Raw genomic sequence first — 22,721 nt, 5'->3', positions numbered from 1 at the left:
AAGACTTGAAAAAGATTACATTTAATATACCTATGCAGATAAAGAATTTTGCCAGATAACTGGAGTGCATGCATGTGTGTGTGTGTGTGTGTGTGACTGTTTAAAGCAAAAATTTTAATAATATATGGTAGGGTTTATAATAGCACAGGTAGAAACAAAATACATAGCGTGAAGAGCACAAAGGATGAGAGGGGTAAATGTAATACATTGCCGGGAGGGTCTTAAATTGTTTTTGAAGTAGTAAAATATTATTTAAATATGAACAATGTATATCATAATTTTAGAGGGATTACTAAAATAATAAGGAAAAGAACTATAGCTTAGAAACATCAACAGACAACACAAAATGCAATTCTACATAAATACGTAACTAACTCAAAAAAGGCCAGAAGGGAGGAAAGTAAAATGTTTTTTTTTTTAATGAGACAAATAGAAAACAAATACCAAGAAAAAAAATACAAAGATGTTTCAGCCCAACATATCAATGGTTACACTAAATGTAAATGGTACAATCACTCCAACTAATTGGTAGAGACTGTCAGAGTAACAATAAAAGCAAGACCCAATAATATGCTTTTTATAAGAAACACACTTTAAATACACAGAAACAGACAAATTGAAAGTAAATGTATGGAAACATATACAATGAAAACACTTAGCACGACAAAACTGGTATGGCTAAATCAATATCACAAAAAGTAGGTATCTAGAAAAAGAGATAAGAGGGAATGTTTTATAACAATGAAAAGTTAACGCATCATGAAGACATGAACTACTTAATGTGTATACACCTAATAATAGGAATTCAAAACATGAGGCAAAAATGGACAGGACTAAAGGCTGAAATAGACAATCCGACAATCATAGATGCAGATTTTAATGCCCTTCCAGCACTAATGATTAAAACAAGGGGACAAAAACAACCAGCCAAGTAAAACATATAAGACAAACAAACAAACCCCAAAACAGTGAGGACATGGAAATTTTAAAGAATACTTGACCTAACTGATATTCACAGACTCTCCATCCACCAGTGGCATGGTGCACACCCTACTCACATGAGCATGGGATGCTCAACAAGATACGATGGGCCATAAAACGTGCCTCAGTATATTTAGATCTATTCAAATAACATGGAGTATGTTTTCTGACCACAACGGAATTATATTAGAAATGGGTAATAAGTAGGTATTTCCAAACACAGGAAAATCCCCTGTTTGGGAGTTAGGCAATATACATCAATAAGCCACAGGCCAAAAGAGAAGTCACACGGGGAATGAGAAGATAGCTTGAACCGCACGGTAGTGAAGGTACAGAGAGCAGAGGAATGCTACATTTGTTTCAGAACTTGAATTCCTTATCAAAATTCTCACAAGGGAAATGTCAGACTGAAATGACTTCACTAGCAAATTCTACTAACATTTAGGGAAGAAACAACACCAATGTCAAAACATGTTCAAGAGGTAAATAAATTTCCCAACTTCTTTTGTGAGTCCCTGGTTCCAAAACTGAGAAAAACACTATGAGAAAAGAAAATCACAAATAGTCCTCATGAATATCAATGCAAAAATCCTTCACAAAATGTTATTAAACTGAATCCAAAAATATATAAAAAGGCTATTAACTTATGGCCAAGTAGGCTTTATCTCAGGTATGCAAGGTTGTTGTGACATTAAAAACACGAGCCCCTATAATCCACCACATTAACAGAATGAGGAGAACAATGATATTATCACTTTATAAAATAAAAGCAGTTAAAGGAATTCAAGATTCAGGGCATCTTGGTGGCTCAGTCAGTTGGGCGTCCAACTTCAGCTTGGGCCATGATCTCATGGTTCGTGGGCTTGAGCCCCACGTCGGGCTCTGTGCTGACAGCTCAGAGTCTGGAGTCTGCTTTGGATTCTCTGTCTGTCTCTCTCTCTCTCAAAAATGAATAAGTATTTTAAAAAAATGTTAAAAAAATTCAAAACTCATCTAAGATTAAAAAAACAATCCTGTCATCACACTAGAAATGAAAGGGAACATCCTTAGTGTAATAAGGGGGATCCGTGAAAAGCCGACAGAGAACATCATCCATGATGGTGAAAGACTGAATTCCTTCACCGTGACTGGGATCAGTGAAAACATGGCCACTCTCACCATTTCTTTTCAACTTTGTGCTGTGGCTCTTTAGTCAGTGCATCAAGAGAAAAAGAAATAAAAGTCACCTAGATCAGAAAGAAAGTAAAACTATTCTTTTTTTGGCTATTCACAAATGCCATGATTATGAGCATGTAAAAGCCTGGCACTCATGAGTGACTTTGTCAAGGTCGCATGACTTAAAATTCCTAGATGAGACTGTATCCCATACACTAGTAATGAACACCAGAAAAATAAAATTAAAACAACAAGGCAATCACAATATCAAGCTCAAGAATTAATGTAATCAAATGTGTGCAAGACCCCTACACTGAGCACAAAACACAGCTGAGAGAACCAAGTAAAGAAAGAGAGATATTCCACATTTTCGTGGATGGACACCTCAATGTCGTGAAGGTGTCCAGTCTTCTAAAACTGACCTATGGCGTCAACACAATCCCAATCAAGGACCTAGGAGGGTTTTGCGGGGGACAAAAATTCACAAGCTGATTCTGAAATGCATGGATATGTAAAAAAAATTAGAGCAGTGAAAACCATTTGAAAAGGAAGAATAAGACTGGAGGAGTCACACTACTTAATTTCAAGACTTACTGAAAAGCTACAGTAACCAAGACAGGGTGGTTTTGGGGAAAGAAGGAACAGATTGATTTGTACCGATCGACAATCTGATCTGTGCACATACACACATATATATGATCGATTTACTTTCAACAAGTCAGGTAACTACTCAGGTAATTCAAGGGAGAAAGGACAGTCTGTAAAAACTGGTGCTGGAACAATTGGATATTCATCTGAAAAATAACAGACTTCAATGCCTACTTCACACGACATACCTGCGGTCCTCACACTTTTGTATGCATCAGAATCACCTGGAGGGTTTCTGAAAATCCAGATTTCTGCCACCCATCCTGGAGTTTCTGATTCGGTTGGGGTTTTTAAAATTTTTTTTTAATGCTTATTTATTTTTGAGAGAGAGAGACAGAGCTTGAGGAGGGAAGAGGCAGAGAGAAAAGGAAACACAGAATCTGAAGCAGGCTCCAGGCTCTGAGCGGTCAGCACAGAGCCTGATGTGGGGCCTGAACTCACAAACTGTGAGATCGTGACCTGAGCTGAAGTTGGACGCTTAACTGACTGATTCAGTAGGTTCTGAGTGGGGAATTTTACGAATCTGCATTTCTATCTAGTTCCCGGGTGATGCTGATGCCGCTGGTCTAGGGAACACACTTTCAGAGCCACTGCCATACGGAAAAATCAACATGAAGTGATCACAGACCTACATGTAAGAACCAGTTGAAAACACCGGAGGGTCTTTTCTTCTCCTTGTCCTACACAGAAATGTGTCAGCAGCACCTAGAAAATACTAGCCATACATTTTTTTAAAACTTGGCAAGTTGGATTTCGCCAAAGTTAAAATGTTCTGTCCATCAAAAACAGCACTAAGAAAATGCATAGGCAAGTCACGAACTTGAGTAAACTCTTCTACGTACATCCATCTGACAGAGTACTCGTGTTCAGGATATGTGAAGACTTCCTATACGTCCGGAGCCAAAACACACACACACACACACACACACACACACACACACACACACTAAAAAATGGGCAAAAGACTCGAACAATTGATAAAATAAGGTATACAAATTTCCAATAAGCATATGAAAATGTGCTCAACATCATTTGTTATCCAGGAAATGAAAATTAAAACCACAACAGTACCTAGCTTCACACACACAGAATAGCTAAAAAGCAAAAACTGATGATGCCAAACGTTGACAAGTCTGAGGAGCACCTGGAACCCCCTCGTGCCCCCCACACTGTGCCACTGGCAGTAGAATAAAGTAATACAATCGCTTTGGAAGTTGTTCAGCAGTTTCTTATTAAGTTCAATGCACACCTAGCACCAGACAATTTCACTCCCAAGTATGTACATAACTTGTGCACCAATGTTCACAGCAGTCTTGTCCATTACAGCCCCAAACTGGAAACAACCCAAATGTCCAGCAGCAAGTAAATGTGTGAGTGAATGTGGTTTATTTGTACAACGGAATATTACTGTGTTGTCAGCCTCCCCCCCCACCCCTGCTTGATACACCTAACAATGCCAGAACTTGCGAAGACATCCCCTTGAGAGAGAAGGTGGACACAAAACCTGCGGTTCTGCCACAGGTGAAGCCAGTGTGGGAGGCTGCGGAGGGTGGGGGGAGCACATCAGAGCAGAGGCTGCCTGGGACGGTGCTGACCCCAGGGCCAGGGGAGACCGTCCACGTCTCCTGGGTGCTTGCTACACGATGCACACAACCGTCACAACTCGCTGAACCGTGCACGGGCTCCCTGAGTGTAACTCACACTTCAGTGAAAGAAGGGGGAACTGGCGACCGACCGGAAGAGATGGGACAGAGCCTGAGACACTGAGGGAGGCCGAGCCGAGTCCCAGAGGAGGCAGGGGACATGCGGTCTGAATGCCGCCGGGGGCACAAGGCTGCCAGCACAGGGGCCCACGCGGGGCAACACGCTGGGACTAGAAGAAAGCAACCCCGCTCAGTGGCGCTCCCCGGAGCCCGTGCTGGGCCAGAGCCTGGCGTCCACAGAAGGTCCGAGGATGCCGCGTCGTGAACGAGCCCACGGCAAGTGGGGACGTGGTCCGGGAGGAGAGAAACGACACAAAGAGGGAAGCCGTGAAGCCCTTGACCCCCAAGCGTGTGGAAACCAGGGGCCAGGGGCAGGCCCTATGTAAGCGTCCTCTGCAGCTCCCCTCCCCCCTCTCCCCCGTCTCTACCCTCTACCAACCCCCCCCCCCTTCCGCCACCGCTGCCACCACCTCCGGGGAGCCCTCTTCGACGCCGGCTTTAAGTCTAGCCAAGTCTGTTAGCTTTGCAGCCGGAAGTCCCTGGTGCCCCGAGCCCGCCGCCGGACTTCTGAAGGTGCCCCGTGACCCTCCACACCCCAGAGGGGCAGGGACAGCCCCGCGGACGCCTCACCTGGCCCACCTGCTCCTGCAGCCGGGCCCTCTGGTGCTCGAAGGCGGCCTCCCGCCCCTGCAGCCGCTCCTCCAGGCGCCCGCAGGCCTGCTGCACCGGCCCCAGCTGCTGCTCCGCCCGCGCCAGCCGCTCCAGGGCACCCGCCCGCTCCTGCTCCAGAGCCTTCTGCCGCTCCCGCAGCTGCTCCCGCTCCTGCTCCAGCTGCCGCGGGTGGGGACAGGGAGGGGTCCGCGTCCAGGCCCTTGCGCCACGCGCCACGCGCACCCTCGGTCCCGCGGGCCTGGCAGGCACCCCTGTGCCCCTGGGCCTCTCCCCCACACCCGCTCTCCACGCAGGAATGGAGGAGTGGAGACGCGGGGTCGCCAGGGGGACCTGGGCTCAGCCACACGGCCAGCCCGGGCCCCTCGCCTCACCTGCAGGACCTGGTGGCCCAGGGCGCCTTTGTCCCGAGCCAGCCCCTCCGTCAGGGCAGCCATCTTGGCCAGGGAGTCCCTTTGCTCCACACCCTCCGACTTCAGCCGGGTCACCAGCAGCTCCAGGTCAGTGTTGCTGGACTCGGCCTAGGGCGGGGGGGGGGGGGGGAAGGCGGCTGATGACGTCAGAGCTGTCGGTGCTGGGGAGGGAGCGAGCCCCGCGTTGTGGAGGGAGGCATGCGAGCCGAAGCTCTGGGTGGGGCAGGGTGGGGGGGGCCTTTGAGACACACGATGGGCCCCGGGTAGTCAGGCTGCATCCAGGAGAGGTGGCAGGGTGACCAAGGGAGAGGGCGCAGAGAGGCGGGTGTGGCTAGGGGTCAGGGAGAGTAGGCCAGTGCCCACTGCCTGGAGGCCCAGGAGCCCCACCCCCCACCCCGGGTGGCTTTGGGAACTCTGGGGAGGGACTGAGGGCGCAGGAGCAGGAGGAGACAAGTGAGTGGGGGCAGGTGGGCCCCAGCAGATGGTGGCAGAGGGCCAGGCATGGAAGTGTACCCGGGCCAGGGCTCTGTGCAGACCCTCCCTCTCGCTCTCCAGAACGTCCCTCTGCAGCCGGGCCGAGTTCAGCGCCTCCTGGGCGGACACCAGCTCCTTCTTGAGCCCTGAGACCTTCTCCTCCAGCTGCTCCAGGCGCCCTTGACTGAGGTACGGAAACCAGAGGGCAGAGAGTGTGAGGTCACTTCAGGGCAAGATGGAGGGGCACAATGGGAGGGGTGATGACCTGCAGCTCCCTCGCAGCCCAGGAGGCCCTGCAGGGCCAGGGGGTTCGTGGGTCCTGCTTCAGGGCTGGGGGTGTGGTGGTGTTCTTGGTCCATACCCTGACACCCAGGGTGAGGAGTGTGTGTGCGTGTGCACGCACGGCTCATGGCACCCATCTCTGCTGGGCCCAGGGTGGTAGATCTGCCCCGGAGGGGTGGGGAGTGCGCCTGGGGCAGGACGTCGGGGCAGGTGTGTGGGTGTGGGGTGATGGCCCAGCCTGGAGGAGTCTGGAGAACACTTTGCCCCTGCCGCCCCATCAGGCACCCCCTCTCCTGTAGATGAGCCTGGGAAAGGGGTGGCCCTGTTGGTGGTGGGGGACACTGAGGCTGAGGGGCGTGATGCGCCCCCCCTCACCCGCCCCAGCCCACCTGGTCTCCAGCTCCCCGCGGCCCCGCCCACCTGGTCTCCGGCTCCCCGCGGCCCCGCCCACCTGGTCTCTAGCTCCCCGCGGCCCCGCCCACCTGGTCTCCGGCTCCCCGCGGCCCCGCCCACCTGGTCTCCAGCTCCCTGCGGCCCCGCTCGCCCTGCTGCACCAGCTCTTCCTTCTGTTCCGCCCACAGCAGGAGGCTCCTGTGCAGCTCCGTGTTCTCGGCTTCTAGCCTCTGCTTCTCTGCGTCTGCACAGGCCGCCTTCCCTCTCATCTCCTCCACCGCCGTTTCCAGAGCCCTTTTCTCTCTGGGAGCAGGGGAGGCAGAGGTTGGGGCAGCCCCAGGACATGGGTCCAGGGAAGGGGAGCCGAGGGACCCTCACTGGGCATAGTCAAGCCTTGGCCGGGTGCCAGGAGCACGGACAGGGCAAGGTGGGCACCTGACCCCGGGGGCCGCTCAGGGCAGCAGCCTGGGGAAGCGAGGTGGGGAGCAAGAGAGACCCAAGCGTCCCCAGCCCCAGCCAGCCTTCCATACTGGGGTGGCCCCGGGTGGGCCTGTCCCCTCCTGGAGGTTGTGCGGGCCTGAAAGCAATCAGGGGTCTTGCTGCCTGGTACGTCCCGTGCTCAGCCCTCAGCCACCACGGTCCAAGCTCAGCTAGTCCTTGCAGAACTCAGCTGGAAGGAAGGGTCCCCTCCTCTGCCTGGTATCTCCCCAAATTCCACATCGGCTTGTCCTGTTCACCTCGCCCTGACGGGGGCCCAGGCCCTTGAGATCTAGCACCTGTGCAAAGCTGTGCTCGCTGGCTGACCCATCCCTGAGCCCTCTCCGCTGCCACCCATCATCCGGGAATCTGAATCTTAGCTGCTCCCCCTCGGGCCCTCGCCCCTGAAGCTTCCATTTCCCGAGTGCCCCTTGGATCCGGCCCCTCCTCCTCCCTACACAGGGGGCCCCACCCTGGCCTGCCCACCTGTCCCCGGATGCTGCAGCTTGGCCGCCAGCAGCCAGACCAGCCCTTCCAAGCCATGGGTTTAGAAGGCCGTGCCCCTGCTAAACGCCCCCAGGGCCCCACGGCCCTCTGCTCCTCGGAGTGATGGCCCACATCAACCTCACCCTGCTCTCGTGGTTTTGCCCTCCCACCTCTGCTCCCATCTGCTCCTGGGAAGGCGTCCACCCTCCAGGGAGCCCTCCACAGCCCCCTGTGGTGCCATGCCCCCACCAGGCCAGCTCCTCTGCTGGTCTTTCCCTGGGCACCTCTGGAGGAGGGCTGGGGCTCTGTTTTCCTCAGACCTCCTGTCTCAGCACTGAGGGCAGTCAGGCGGAGCAGAGAAGGGGCCTCCCCGGGGAGGTCCCTTCCCCATAAGGCCTGCCCTCAGGCCACAAAGAGGGTCCCATCCCCAGGACAGAAACTGCTCCTGGCAAGGCCACCTCCCTTGGCCTGGCCTTGTCCCCGCACAAGGGCTCAGCCCTCCGGTCACCTTTGCAAGAGCTCGCTGGACGCCCTGCAGCGCTGTGCCTCGCGGCTCTGCGCCTCCAGCTCGCGCAGGAGGTCCTCGGGCTCCCGCACCTGCTCCTGCACCCGCTCCTGTAGGAGCCTCCTTGCGGCCTGCAGCTCCCGCTGGGCCTCCGACAGCTGCTCCCGGAGCCTGGCTGCCGCCGCCTGGGAGGACCCGAGCTGCAGGCGCAGCTCCTGCCCCGAGGAGAGGGTGCGGCATGAATCACTCTGGCCTGCGTAGGCCTTGACCACAGACTCCCCCAGAAAAGATACACTTAAGATGGGGACCCCCTCCCTGGGACTGTAGGGCTTGGGGGCAGGCCACGCGGAGACCCTTCCTCTCAAAGACCCCTGGCTCCCGTCTGGGGCACCCGGGTCCCCCTTCCTGTGGCCCCAGGGCGAGCCACCAGCAGGCTCTGTAATGGCACTTCCGGCCTGGGTTTCAAAGCCGCGCCTGGTGGAGACCAGGCCACTGCTTCGCCTCCGGGGCCCCTGTGGACTGAGGCCGCCCACCTGCTCCAGCAGCCGCCACCTCTCGATAGCCGCATGCACAGCCTGCAGTGCGGGGTGCAGGGCGTCCAGGGCGCGGGCCCGCGGTGGGGACACCCCGCAGTGGGGGGACGCAGAGCTCCCGGGCCTCCGCACTTGGCCCTGTGCCTCCTGAGCTTCGGGACCGCCGCTGCACGCCCGCTCCGGGCACCCTGCGTCTTCCTGGGCCACCTTCAGGGTTCAGAGAGGAAGGGACGGAGGGGAGAGAGCTCAGGGCTGTGGCCACATGGGGACCTTCCAGATCACGACATCAGGGCTCAGCTGGGACCATCGGGATCCTACGGTTCATGCTCTGCTTTACCGCGGGAAGGACCAAGATGGGCCAGCACCTCTGTGATGCTCTTCAAGACACGCTGTAGGGCTTCAACTTGGTCCTCCAGAGTGTCCGCTGCCCGCTGGCCTCCGCTGCGCCGGGACTCCTGCGGCCGGAGCAGACTCCTCAGCGGGGCCGGCAGGTGGACCCCCGCCCTGCACCTGCCTCTTCTCAGCCCCACGCACCAGTTTCTGGACATCCATTTTGAGGGAAGAGATGGTTCTCTCCTTCTTCGAGTTTTGTTCTGTGAGCTTCTCCACCAGCAGCGTCTGCTCAGAGAGTCTGGAGAAGAGTCGGGCGTTGGGGGGAGGGGTTGTCAGAGCAGAGAACAAAGCCCAGAGCATACGTGGGCCCCGAAGATGTCCAGGCGGTGTCCAGATCCCTCCTGTGCTGTGGCCGCCTCTGTCTGAGTGGGCCTTGGTCCCTTGTCTGACCAGATGCTTCTCTTCTGCTCTAGAGCCTTCGGTGGCCCCCACTGTCTCTGGAGCCAAGTGCAGAATGAGAGTTCAGCATTCAAGACCCTCACCCTGACCCTGGCTCTGCCCTCCAGCTTCATGGCCAGTGGCTTCCTGAGGCCTTGCCCCGTCCATAGGGGACAACAGATGCAAGCAGCCACTTCTGGGCCCTTGGCCCAGCGGCTTCCTCTGCCTGGATCACATCCAGTGCTGTAAGTCTAACAGCAGGTGACGTTATTGTCCCTTCCTGCCCGGGAGCCACCTTCTTCTCAAAGACCTGGGTCTCCCCTCTGTGGCCCCCAGCTCTCCTTTCCTGTGGCCCTGGGGTCTCCCTTCCTGTGGCCCGTGGCTCTCACTTCCTGTGGCCCCGGGGTCTCCCTGTGGCCCCTGGCTCTCCCTTCCTGTGGCCCCTGGCTCTCACTGCCTTGGCCCCGGGCTCTCCCTTCCTGTGGCCCCGGGGTCTCCCTTCCTGTGGCCCGTGGCTCTCACTTCCTGTGGCCCCGGGGTCTCCCTTCCTGTGGCCCCCTGGCTCTCACCTCCTGTGGCCCCTGGCTCTCACTTCCTGTGGCCCCGGGGTCTCCCTTCCTGTGACCCGTGGCTCTCACTTCCTGTGGCCCCGGGGTCTCCCTGTGGCCCCTGGCTCTCCCTTCCTGTGGCCCCTGGCTCTCACTGCCTTGGCCCCGGGCTCTCCCTTCCTGTGGCCCCGGGGTCTCCCTTCCTGTGGCCCCCTGGCTCTCACTTCCTGTGGCCCCGGGGTCTCCCTTCCTGTGGCCCCCTGGCTCTCACCTCCTGTGGCCCCTGGCTCTCACTTCCTGTGGCCCCGGTGTCTCCCTTCCTGTGGCCCCGGGGTCTCCCTTCCTGTGGCCCCCTGGCTCTCACCTCCTGTGGCCCCTGGCTCTCACCTCCTGTGGCCCGTGGCTCTCCCTTCCTGTGGCCCCGGGGTCTCCCTTCCTGTGGCCCCCTGGCTCTCACCTCCTGTGGCCCCTGGCTCTCACCTCCTGTGGCCCGTGGCTCTCCCTTCCTGTGGCCCCGGGGTCTCCCTTCCTGTGGCCCCCTGGCTCTCACCTCCTGTGGCCCCTGGCTCTCACCTCCTGTGGCCCCTGGCTCTCCCTTCCTGTGGCCCCGGGGTCTCCCTTCCTGTGGCCCCGGGGTCTCCCTTCCTGTGACCTGTGGCTCTCACTTCCTGTGGCCCCGGGGTCTCCCTGTGGCCCCTGGCTCTCACTTCCTGTGGCCCTGGGGTCTCCCTTCCTGTGGCCCCTGGCTCTCACTGCCTTGGCCCCGGGGTCTCCCTTCCTGTGGCCCCGGGGTCTCCCTTCCTGTGACCCGTGGCTCTCACTTCCTGTGGTCCCGGGGTCTCCCTGTGGCCCCTGGCTCTCACTTCCTGTGGCCCCGGGGTCTCCCTTCCTGTGGCCCCTGGCTCTCACTGCCTTGGCCCCGGGGTCTCCCTTCCTGTAGTCCTGGGGTGTTCCGCTCAGGCCCGGCAGAGCTGCCCCTGCAGGCTGAGCTGGGCCATCTGGCATCCCCAGGCCCTGCAATCATGCTCCTTTGGGGCTAGTTAGGGTTCGTTTCACTCAACTCACCCCCTGAGGGCGGGACAGCTTTCTTCCCCTCAGCCTGGCAGGTGTTTGTGGCCAAGGGAGCCCCAGACCCCTCGGTTCTGTGGAACTGTGCCCTGGGGCCGGTAGGTGAGGCCTCCCCAGGGAGCTGTCCCCCCATTTCCTGCCGAAGCTGCTCTCAAGAGATTTCTGAGCTGCAGACGTGGGTTTTGTGTCCAGAACCTTCTGTGCTTACTCACAGACTCCACCTCCACCTGCCTCAGTTTCTTAAATGGTCTATCTCAAACAGGCGTCCCCCCTTTGCAGGAAGGTGCTCTTAGGCCTGAAAGTTTCCCTTCTGGGAACAGCAGAGACATGCCCGCTGCAGTGTTCACGGAAGCCCTCGGATGTCGGGAGCTGTACCTTGGCCTCGGGGGGGTGGGTTAGGGTCGCGTGAGCCCAGTGACCTGGGGACCGTCCCTGGGCTGCCAGCAGGGTGGGAGAAGCAGGATGCTGGGTGCAGATCAGGAGGCAGAGCTGTGCACGGGCCACGGGCCTGAGTCTCAGAACCGGCAGCCGCCCGGGAGACAGGACAGGGCGGGGCGGCCCTTCCCCCGCCTCCGTTCACCCTCGGGCCCCCAGCACCCACCTGGCCTGGAGCGCCACCTTCTCTGCGTCCCAGCGGCCCTGCAGCTGCAGCGTCTCCCGCACCTGGTCCCGCAGCCGCTGCTCCAGGGCGCCCGCCGCACTGCTGGCCGCCAGCCGCAGCCTGGAGCCCAGGGCCAGGCAGGCCGTTTGCAGGCGCCCGGCTGTCCTGGCCATCTCCACGCGCATGTCGGTGAGAGCCCTGGGAGGCCAGAGCAGCACCCCCTGCTGAGCCTCGGGACCGTCCGGGGGGAGGGCAGGATCCGGTCACATCGGCCCGCCCTCTGCCACGGCAGCCCCCTCCCCGGCCATCCTCAGGAGAAGCCCCCACCACCAGGTGTGCACTGTCCCCTCGTCACAGCCAGGGAGGGCGAGCAGGGGCCAGGCCGGGCCAGACCGGGCGGGCTGTCTGCCTCCATCAGGACGCCGGCCCTCTGACCCTTAGCCTCCCCCTGTGCGAATGGGGGTGCTGTCTTGTACCTCGAGGCTCCCAGGTCAGGCCTGTGTGAGGTGCTGGAGGGATCCCAGGGCCCCTGAAGCTCCCCGCTTTGCGGCGGCCCCCCAGCTGGCCTGCCCCGCTGTCCTCTCTCCCCTGCACCCTTGTCCATCTTGGTCTGTCTGTTCTCGCTTCTTCCCCCGCCACCCGCCCCTCCTGCCTGTTCACCGCACCTGTGGGGCCAGTGCGAGGTCCAGACAGGTCCGGACGCCCCATCTCCCCCACCGCCCGGTGGACCCTATGGCGTTACCTCTCTGCGGTTGTGCGCAGCTCGGCCAGCTGTACGCGGAGTGCGGTGACCTGTCTCCACAGGAGGAGGAAGTCCTGGGACCCCCCCGAGCGTGTGCGCCGGATCTGCGAGCAAGAGGCCTGAGTCTGCTCAGGCGTGCGAGGCGAGTGCAGCCTGCAACCCCACCGGCCTCTCCACACCGCCTCTCCCGGATCCTCTGTGGGGAGCACACCCATATCACCTGTGGCTCTGCAGCCCCCTTTCCCAGGGGCTCGTCTTCCCAAAAGGTGCAGATCCCCTGCTCCAGGGGGCAGTGCTCACTCCCCCACCTCGCGGACCTGGGGAGGGGGCCGCATCCAGCTCCTGCCCCGACCTGGGACTCACCCAGCCTGGTCTCCCCGCCGGGGTGGGAGGTACTTGGCGACCCTCAGCGGCCACCCCACTCCCAGCATGAGGGGGGGGCGGGGAGGCCAGGTTTCCCCCCTTCCTCCAGCACCAGGACAGCAGCTGTCACTCTAGGGGGTCCCCAACACGTCCAGGGACACAGAAGCCTCTACCACTCAGAGCGCATGGCGAGGCAGTGGGGAAGCCGCCCGCTAAGACGGGGCAGAGTGAATGGGGAGTAATGGCGGAGCAGGAGGCTACAGCAGGACTGTGGGGCGGCGGGGGAAGAGGGGAGAGTGGAGGCGGGAACGGGACAGAGCCATGTGTGGCCAGTGGCACCAGCCTTTCAGAGAACTGAGCTGAAGCCCCGGCGTCCTGAGTCTCCATGCCACCTTCCCTGTCCCTGGTCCCTGGGCTGCGTCCTGAGTGCTGACTTCCGGGACCCCCAGAGGGCTCACCGCATGCCCAGTGCTTTCCCACACTCCTCTGTCCCCTGCCTGTCACAGCGCAGCCTGGCTGCTTCCTGACACAGAGTGACCTCACCTTTCCCAGCTCTCAAGACCCACACACTCTCCAACCTTCACAGAGCCTCTGCTGCAACCCCTGTCCTGACCCCACATCTGAGGTCCCTCCCCCCACCCAAGCCCTGTATGCCTTCTGTAGGGAAAGCCCCTTCGTGCCCGGGGCCGGGGTCCTCTGTGCACTCGCACTGCACCTCCCAAACCCCATTGTGATCAGCAAAGAGCAGGGATCAGACATGCCTTGCAGTACCGGATGCCTGGACGGGCCTGTCCAATAACAGCGATTAGCTACATCAGATTCCAGGCTTCACAGCTCCCTGAGTGCAGGCTGGGCTGGCCCACGTGGTAGGGAGCACTCGGGCAGGGACCCCTGACCCGCACGCTAGGGAGCACTGAGGCCAGAAACCGGCGAGGTCAGGAACTTGAGAGGAACATCGGCAGCCAGCCTCTTGCCAAACTGAGCAACTTGAACGTGCCTCCTTGACCACAGGGGCTCGGGATGCAGAGGAAAGCGTGGGGCCCGTCCAGGGGTGGAGTCTGCCCACACTCGTGAGTGAGATCTCTCTGGAGGGTGTGCCAGAGCTGACTGAGCGGGACACACAGGTGCACACGTCCGCACTCACACGTGCTCACAGCCCTGCCCACGGGGCACTGTGAGAAGGCACAGGGGACACAGAATGTTTGTGTCCCCTGAAATCCTATGCGGAAACCTAATCCCCGGTGGGACTGTATTTGGAGGTGGGGCTTTCAGGCTCCACCCTCGTGATGGAGTTAGTGCCCTTATAAAAGGGCCCCAGAGCACTCCCTCGCCCCCTCCACCGTGTGTGGTTACGGGGAGAAGGTGCTATCTCCGACCCCGGGAGCATCACACACTGAACAGTCTCCCACCTTGATCGTGGCCTTCCTGCTTCCAGAACCGTGAGAGAGAAACGTTAGCGTAACATAGCACCCCTGTCCAACCCCCGGTCTGTGGTGTTCTGTGACAGCAGCCTGAATGGTAAGACAGCAAGGAGAAAAATCTCCCCTCTGGATTTGGAGCCACACATCAGCCTTTATGCCACCTGAATCCCTGTAACCTGGGCGGTTTAAAAAAAACTCAGGTTGAAAATCTGCTTCAATTCTAACAGGTCCAAAGACTGTTAGAGCCCCGGGTACTTGTCAGAAGTGAACGGAAATCCTTTCTGGAAGATGCCACATCCACTCTAGGTTTCGAAGAACTTTCACAAAGTTGCGAGAAAAATAAGCAGCTTTTGGTTTAAGAAAAATTTTTTTTTTTAAATCACTAAAGACACAAGGAAACAGCACTAACCTTAAAGAACTTGGACGTCAGAACATCAGGCACAGCTTGGAACATAACTATTTAATTTGCATCAGCAAGTAAACCGGGAGCTTGACCATGAGTTAAGTGTAAGATATTTGGAAGAGAATCAACCAGAATCCTTAAAGATGAAAAACGGTATTTGGGATTTAAGCAAAGCAGGCAGGTTTAACAGAAATTGGAGGCTGAAGACAAAATTACTGACCAAGTAGGTATATCTGAAGAAATATCTAGAATATAAGCCAGGGTGACACAAAGAAAGCAGACACGAGGTTCAGATGGCTGTGGGCGGAGCCACCAAGTCGGGGAGGAGAGAGCGTGAGCACAGGCAGGGCTCAGAGGGGGAAGCGCTACTTTCCAAAAATAACAGAAGACACAGAACCCTGGTGAATCCGAAGCAGGATCAACAAAAAGCTGCACATAGACACACACACACGCTAGTAAAAACTGCAGAACAGCCAAGTCAAAGCGGGATCTTCCAGCAGCCAGGGGAGAGGACAGATCGCCTGTGCGAGGAGTCCAACGGAGTCACAGGCGCCTGGAGCTGAGCGCTGGGCGGCAGCGATGGAGGAGGAGACAGAGACAAAGGGTCTTTAAAGCACTGGGAGAAAACACCCGCTGACCAGCGGGACGTCCTTTCAAGGACGAGGAGGAGGGGGAGGTAAAGACCCTCGACAAACCCGACAAACCCGACTTGAGACCAGGCATCCAGGGGCCTTGTTTCCACTCAGGGGTCACAAGCCCGCAGTGAGAGGAGGAGGGGCTGCCTCGAACACGCCCCCTGCCTCACGGCCGGGGCGGGGGGGGGGGTCCTCCCCTGTGATGTGATGATGGACATGGCCCCCTGGGTGACACACACCCTTGGTTCCGCCTGGCGCCCTCCCCTTCTGTGCAGCAGGGGGCACCCCCAGCCTCTGATGGCAACGGCAGCCACAGAGGGCTGGGCACAGGGGCCCCCCACCTGCTCCCCGGTGGGAGGTGCAGTGACGGGGGGGGGGGGGGGGGGGGGGGGGGGGGGGGGGGCTTGCGGAGGGATGTCTCCGCAGGGTCGGCCTGAGGCCCAGGCCCACAGGGGCCATCTCGGCCTCCTTTCCCTGGAGGGGGCTGTTTTCCAGGCAGCGTCCGGAAGGAATCCTGCCAGCGGTGCCTGCAGAGGACAGGCGGAAGGCCGTGGGGACACCTGCGCCCCTTCAGGGATGGCTGCAGCTACAGAGGCCTGCCTTGCCCCCGGCCATGCCCCTTTCCAGGGCCTGGGTCCGGTGACACATCAGCGCATGAAGGCCTCTTTTCACTCGGTGCTCACCAGCCTATTGTGGGGAGACCTGGCGGGGGGGCACCATCTGTGTCAGGCATCTGCCCGGCCCCCGCCAGGGGTCTTGCCATTGGTGACCACCGGCTGAGGCTGTGCCTGGAGCACTGTGCCCTGAGCCCCCGGAAGGACTTAGGGATTCAGAAAACTGACAGGGGGGGCAAGGTCACGGCAGGGGGCCCTGCTGGCCCTGGCCACGGGCTGGGAGCAATGGTGTGGCCCCCGCCCTTGCAGTCAGGACGCGGCAAGGGGTCGGGCCCACGGAGACCACCTCTCTCAAAAATGGGGCAGGACATGGCCCTGTGACCTTGTTCTACTCTCCAAGTCTGTTCTTGGGGTCCTGCTCGCCTGTTCTCAAGGAAGGGTCTCCTTACCCTAGCGTCCCCCACAAAGTAGACTGCGGGGGCCCAGCCGAAGGCCGAACATGGTGCGGCAGGAGGTCAGCGGCCTTGCCCCCCCGGGGGGGGGGAGGGGAACCACAGTGGGAGCCAATTCACCCTGTCCTGGTCCCCACTGCCTACCCCCTACCGCCAGCCAAAGCACCGGATCAGGTGTCCCCTGCCGACGGGCAGGAGCGGGCAAAGCACCTGTGTCTCTGCCCGGCGCCGTGCCTCCCTCAGCTCCAGCTGGCCCCGAAGATGGAGTACGCCGTCCGTCGTCCTGGCCAGCTCCTCGGCCAGCCTGTCGTTGGCCTTCTTCATGTGCCCCAGCTGTTCCCGCAGAAGGGTGTTCACCTGGGAGAGCCCCGTGCTCCTGGACGGGCAGACACCACAGCAGCTCGGCCACGGCCCGGGGCTTCTAGAAAGGCTCCCTGAGACCCAGCCGACCCGCCTCAGGCCTGAAGGCCGCAACCGCTCCTAAGCAGCACTGGCCGCCTGCAACAAGTCCCCGATGGCTCCCCCAGCTGGGGCCAATTTCTGAGTGCCACCCTGGCCCCCTCCTCCTTCTCTGGGATGCCTGCTCTCCCTCCCCCGCAACACGGACTCTCCTGGCCACGTCCACAACCGTACCGCCTCGGCCGTCTCCGTCCCTCGTGCCGAGGGGAGCCCTCAGATGGACTGCTCAGAGGGGCAGCGCTGGTTGCTGAGGGACGGGCCTGGGGGGAAGGGGCAGGGCAATGCAGACAGGGAGTCAGGCACGCCCCCCCCCCCATCCCCTGAAGGCGGCAGCCCCCCTGTTACCGTGGAGGCCTTTCTCCACCGAAAGCAGCCGAGCTGGGTGGAGCCAGTATCCAAGAGCCAGCCCTCCCAGCCAGGCTCCGGGGCCACAGAAAAGACCTTCTCTGTTCCTCTTTGCAACTCAGGCATCACCCTCCTCCTGGGTTATTACCTCCCACCTCCGCCCCCGCCGCTGTTTTTGGAAAACCGGTTTTCCAAATGCTTCCCAGCACTTTCCTTCTTTTTCCAGAGTCCCCGAGGACAAAGCAAGTAACGGGAAGTAGTCCACACGTGTCCTAACCTCCCCCAGGTCTGGAGACGCAGCCGTGCTCGGGGGCTCAGCCCCGCTGGCTGCCGTCCCTGCAGCGTGGAGACATGTTCTCCCTTTCCAGGGACGGTGTCCTGGAGCCTGGGGGTTCGGGGGCCACCTCTGGAGGGCTGAGGTTACCCCTGGGGGTGCCGGGCCATGACCCATGCTTGCCAACAGTGAACGGATGAGCCCCTGACCATGACGTCAGAGTGGCTTGGCACCTAAGGGGCCTGGGAGTCAGGGCCAGAGTGTGAAGAAGGGTGGGGTTGAGGGCAGCACCCCCAGGGACCCCAGGACTGGCTGTGCCAACCACGGGCCACAGTCAGCTCAGGGGACCCGTCAGCAGTACCGGCCAGAGCGGCAGCCTCGGCAGGCTGCGGGGCCGAGAGGAGGCAGACGTGGGGGAGCAGGGCCGGGGGACCCTCAGACCCGGGGGGCCTGCACCCTACGCCCGAGGCCCACGGCAGGCTGGTCCTCTGCCCACCCTGCCCTGTCCACCCCAAGCCTGTGGCCAACTCCCACGGGCAAATTCGACCTGGAGTCACTCTGGGAAGAGACTGGCCAACAGCCCCAAGGCACAGCGGGGTCTGCTGCCTCTGGGGGTGATGGCCGAGTTCCCTGTGGCCCCGGCTGCCGCGTCCACCCAGCTCACCTCTGCTCAGCGGCCTCCAAACGGCCCAGGGCCTCCTCCAGGTCCGCGCTATGCTCCAGCTCCGACCTCCGCAGCCGAGCCTCGGTGGTCTCCAGACGGGCCTGTAGCTGGAGAGGGATCGTGACCCACCTCGCGAGCAGGCAGGGCGGCTGTGGCACCGAGCCCTCCCACAGGTGGCAGAGAGGGCTCCCCTCAGGCCCCAGCGGGGTTGGGGTCCAGGTACGGCTGGGTCTGCTGAAGCTCAGGCCCCCCCACACAGTGGGTCCTGTGGGCGGGCGTTCACACCCTGACCACGTGCCCAGGGCCCGTGGCTGGCTGAGGAGGGGGCCTCGGGGCCCGGTTCATAAAGGGCAGGCAGCATGGCTGAATTGCAGAGCAGGCCTGGGGTCGCCCCCCTAAGAGAGAGTGCGTGGGGGGTCCCGCCCCTCCAGCCGTGCCCACCGCCTGTGCTGGAATGTGTTCCCAGTGCCTCCTCCGGCCCGTGGCAGGGACCACGCCCACCCTGAGCGGCCTGGTGGGGAGGGGAGTCCTCTAAGCTGGACCAGGCCTGCCCAGAGTCTGCATCCTTCTTGGCTCCCTGCTGGAGCCTGAGCACACGGGGACCCTAGAGCTCCAAGGGGAACAGGAGGTGCTGGGGGCTGCCCCTAGACGTGCTGACCCGGAGCACACTGGGGGTGTCCGGGGAGGGGCCGTCGGGCCGAGCAGGCAGGCTGGTGGGGGGCCAAGCTACGGGAAGGCCGGGAGAGCCTGGAGGCCACCAGTAGGACGAGGGAGGGCGGGCCGGAGAGCCCAGCGGAGCCAAGAGGCCGGGGCAGGGGCTGTGGGGATGCCAGCTGGGATGGAGATGCCCACCAAGCAGTCTCACCGCCACCCTGACCCCCACCCCACCCCGCCATCTGCTTGGGGGTAACGCGGAGGGGGGCCTGGCCCCTGCTGGCGCCTGCCCAAGGGGAGGCTGAGATGCCCGCGGGAGCCTGACATGTCCGCCGAGCTGCGGGGTCTGGGAGTTCAGTTCTGACTCATGAGGCTTACTAATCTGTCCGCAGGATTTCTGGCTTCTATTCCCACCACTGGTTCCCAACATCTCCCCACCCTGTGCTAGGAAGGCCCCCCACCCCCACGACTGGGCCGAGGCCACAGACCGCCAGGGAGGGCAGGCGAGCTCACTGATGTACTCCTGGCCCTGACGGGGGGCGAGGGGGGCCCTCGTGGTCCTGCCCTGAGGGCCTTGCTAGGGGTGGGGGCAGCTGTGGGAGCAGGTGTTCAGTCCGGGGGCTGCGGATGCTGCCTATTTCTGGTAGCCCCGGGCATCCCGGAGGACACGAGGCCAGCCCAGGGCCCTTGGGCAGTTGGCACCGGTCACTGGTCGTGCTGGAGAAAGGGCGGGACCCTGGTTCAGGTCTCAGCTCCAACACTGGCAGCACGGCCCTGGGCAGCTCTGGCCTGCTCTGAGCCTCAGTTTCCACATCTGGAAAGTGGGGTCATCTATCCCGCCACGTAGGGCAAGGAGGACTCCGAAAACTGCAGGGGTGGGGGCCGAGCCAGACATGCCAGGGGCTCTGAGCACCCCACACGGAGCATCCCTAGCCCAGTCCTGCCTCAGAAGCCGCAGACACCGGAAGGAGGGTCTGGCCTGGCAAGTTGCTTCACCTAGCGGCCACGGTTTCCCCGTCCACACAACAGGGGGCCCTCCCCACCTCCACACCTTATAACCAAATGGTCTCTTGCTGTGGCCGAAGGCATTGTGGATGCCCAGGGGGCCAAGGTGGAGGAACCAGGGGGTCACAGGTGTCCTCTGAGGTCTGTGCCGGCCTCGGCTGTCAGGCAAAGGTAGAGGTGGGGGGGGGGGGTGGCGAGCCAATTCTCTAGAAGCTCTGTCTGAGCGTTGGGGCCAATTCGTCAGCAGACCCCAAAGGTGAGGTGCCGGGGCTGAGGGCTCAGGACTGACCAGGCTGCCCCCACAAATCCCCCAGGTGGCCAGGGCACGAGTCAACGTCCTCAGCCGGGCTGTGAGATCTAGGGGGGACTTTCGGGGGCAGCGGGGCCTGGACGCCCCTCCTATCCTCGCCCTCCCGCCTCCAGCCTGTTGTCCCGTCTGCCGTTTGTGTCCATGGCCGACGAACTGTCCTTCTGTGTCCCGAGACTGTGTCCCACCAGTCTGGCCGCCAGTGCCAACAGGTGACCGCCTCACCACAGGCCAGTCAGCCACCTCCGTCTGCCACGCACTTACCCGCGCACTGGCCGCGTGGTACCTGCCGGCCAGTTCGTCCTGCTCTGCGTCTGCCTGGGCCAGCAGCTCCCCCAGCCTGGACAGCTCCTCCTGCAGACTCTTGTTTTCCTCCTGCACCCCTGCTGACACGGCCGGCGGCTCCTGCAGCCCTGAGCAGGTGCGGCCCCAGGTTCAGCCAGGGGGGCCGGACCGGGGCCCCCCACCTGCTCAGCCACGGCGCACTGTCTCCACGGTGGGGCTGCGGGCCGGCCACCGGGCTCTCACTGCTGGCCTGCCCCCATCTTCCAGCAGGGGTCCCAGTTCTGACCCGGGACACCCCGGTGTGGGGGACGTGGACTTCATGCTCGAGGCCTCCCTCCCTCTCCTGTTGGTGGGCGTGCTACTGACCTCCTACCTTTGACCCCAGTACAGCCCCAAACCAATTAAAGCGAGGGTGTGGGCGAGGCCTGCACAGCGGGTCCCCCCACGCCCTGTGAAGCAGTGAGAACTGCTGATCTGGGGTAACCGGATCTCATCCGAGTAGGAAGTTGCTTTTCTAAGTGGACAGTGGAGTTCCCTTTTCCTTAACATATACCCGGTGAACCACTGGTTCCCTCGGGGGGGCGGGACAGACCCTCACTATGGCGAGGGGTCTTGGGACCCACACATGAGGGAGTCACAAGCACTAGCTGGGGCCAAGTGGCCTGGCCAGTTGGGCGGCCGTGACACGGGGACCCAGCCTGGAGCCAGTTCCTGCGAAGCGCTGGCCCTAGGAGGCCCTCGGGCTGGGTGAGCAGAGGTCGGGGGCGGGGCTGCTCAGCACCTGCGCCTCCCGAGTGTCAGCCTTCAGGATTTTCACTCATCTAATGAAGAACAAATACGGACGAAGCCCAGACTGGCGGTCGCGAATGTGCCACAAACACAAATGCAGCACCGGACAGTCCTTGCGGGCTGGCCGCAAAACACACGGTGGGCGTGGACACACGACCCCCGTGGCTGACCCCGTGGGAGGGTGTGGCTCCATGCCCCATCGCACTGGAAGATGATGACAGGCCGGGGGGGGGGCAGCTGAGCGGGGGCTCGGTACGCCGAGCCAGCCTCCAGCTCAGGGCTCTGTGGCTCCCCCGGTGCCCACCCCACCCCCACCGTCACCCCTACCACCTCCCGTCACCTTGGTGTGGGTCGTCCCTCAGGCTGCCAGCTACGATCTCACGGATTCGGGCGGGCACAGGGGTGGGCAAAGCCGGCCAGCCTTCCCCACGCACGGTCAGTGCCCGGTCTTCTCTGCTGGCCATGGGACTCAAGACGGTGTCCTCCAGCCTCTGAAAAACAGCCGTCCAGAGAGACACCGGGGGCTGGCAGTTTCCTGGACAGCCGCCAAATAGCCCCACGCGCCCAGCGGAGTTAGTGGGGGCTACCGCAGAGCTCCCCCAGGGCGGCAGCAAAGTGCCCCGGAGAGGCCTGGGTGAGGCTGTCATCCAGAGCACACGCCCTGGTTTCTCTACCTGTAAGGTGGGAGGGCACCTGCCTGTCCTGCTAGTGCCCTGAGCACCGGTGACCAGGACAGCACCTGGCCTCGGTGGCCACTGTGCGCTGCCCTCTGGCCCTGCTCCCCCTCTGTGAGGGCAGGGCTGGGTGTCCCCAGTGGGCCTCTGCAGGGCGCTGGCAGGCAGGCACCCTTGCTCTGGCCCACGGGACACAACGACCCACCCAGCTGCCCACACAGTCTCCACCTTCACGGCCTGGGTTGCTGGGAGGACTGGTAAGGACCTGAGACCACCCGCCTGCCTCCCTTTAGGGCATGGCCAGCTGCCTGGGGCTTCACCCTGCCCACCGGGAAGGGCGCAGGTGGGCCCTGGGAGAGGGCAGGGTGGGCCGTGGGAGGGTAGTGAGGACGGCCTTCCCCCCTGGCCAGTCCAGAGCCTCTGACTGCCGTGGGAGAGGTCTGAAGGGGCCCGGCAGCGGGCAGGAAATCCCAGGGTCCTGGATGCCCAGAGGCTGGTGTTGGGAGGTCTTGGGCTCTGAGCTGGCACACTGCCTCGGCCCTGGGGATTCGTTGCATCGTGAGGTGGGCAGAGCTGGGGGCGGGCCTGGGGGTGCCCTTCTTGCCATGTCTAATTGTGGCACCGCCCATGGGAGGGATGTTCAGGGGCCTGTGAAACAGCACTTCACTGTGGACATGAGAGGCCTTGATGTGACAAGGTCACCGGATGCTTCCCAGGAGTTCTGGAGACAGATGTCTGCTCCCCACGCTTCTCCAGGGCTGCCAACCCGGTCCTCCTATCACTCCCTGCCCCACTCCCAGGCCTCTCGGACTTGTCACCGTGTGCCCAGACCCATCCTTCCTCCAGCTTCCCAGGACCCCTGCTCCTGGCCCCGTGACTCCCCGGCTCTCCCTCCCAGCCCGGGGTCCTGGTGAATGACCACCAAGCA

General features: G+C 60.7%; 1 protein-coding gene across 1 annotated transcript in view; it reads right to left on the bottom strand.

Moving 5' to 3' along the window:
• Nucleotides 1–22,401, bottom strand: part of CROCC2 (ciliary rootlet coiled-coil, rootletin family member 2) — a 61,184-nt gene extending 38,783 nt beyond the window's left edge. Inside the window, 15 exon segments of the mRNA XM_086715231.1 lie at nt 5,118–5,318; nt 5,531–5,677; nt 6,083–6,227; nt 6,839–7,021; nt 8,190–8,401; nt 8,720–8,926; nt 9,085–9,174; nt 9,254–9,350; nt 11,708–11,905; nt 12,450–12,726; nt 15,680–15,798; nt 16,489–16,713; nt 18,080–18,186; nt 20,310–20,458; nt 21,460–22,401. Coding sequence (XP_086571357.1) covers nt 5,118–5,318; nt 5,531–5,677; nt 6,083–6,227; nt 6,839–7,021; nt 8,190–8,401; nt 8,720–8,926; nt 9,085–9,174; nt 9,254–9,350; nt 11,708–11,905; nt 12,450–12,726; nt 15,680–15,798; nt 16,489–16,713; nt 18,080–18,186; nt 20,310–20,458; nt 21,460–21,766 — 2,664 coding nt within the window. The 5' untranslated portion in view covers nt 21,767–22,401.
• Between the last annotated feature and the right edge of the window lie 320 nt (nt 22,402–22,721).

The sequence above is a fragment of the Puma concolor genome, chromosome C1 (assembly GCF_028749965.1).
Source record: "Puma concolor isolate L17-30 chromosome C1, mPumCon1.1.hap2, whole genome shotgun sequence".
NCBI classification, from domain to species: Eukaryota; Metazoa; Chordata; class Mammalia; order Carnivora; family Felidae; genus Puma; species Puma concolor.
This window is presented reverse-complemented; position numbering and strand designations above follow the sequence as displayed.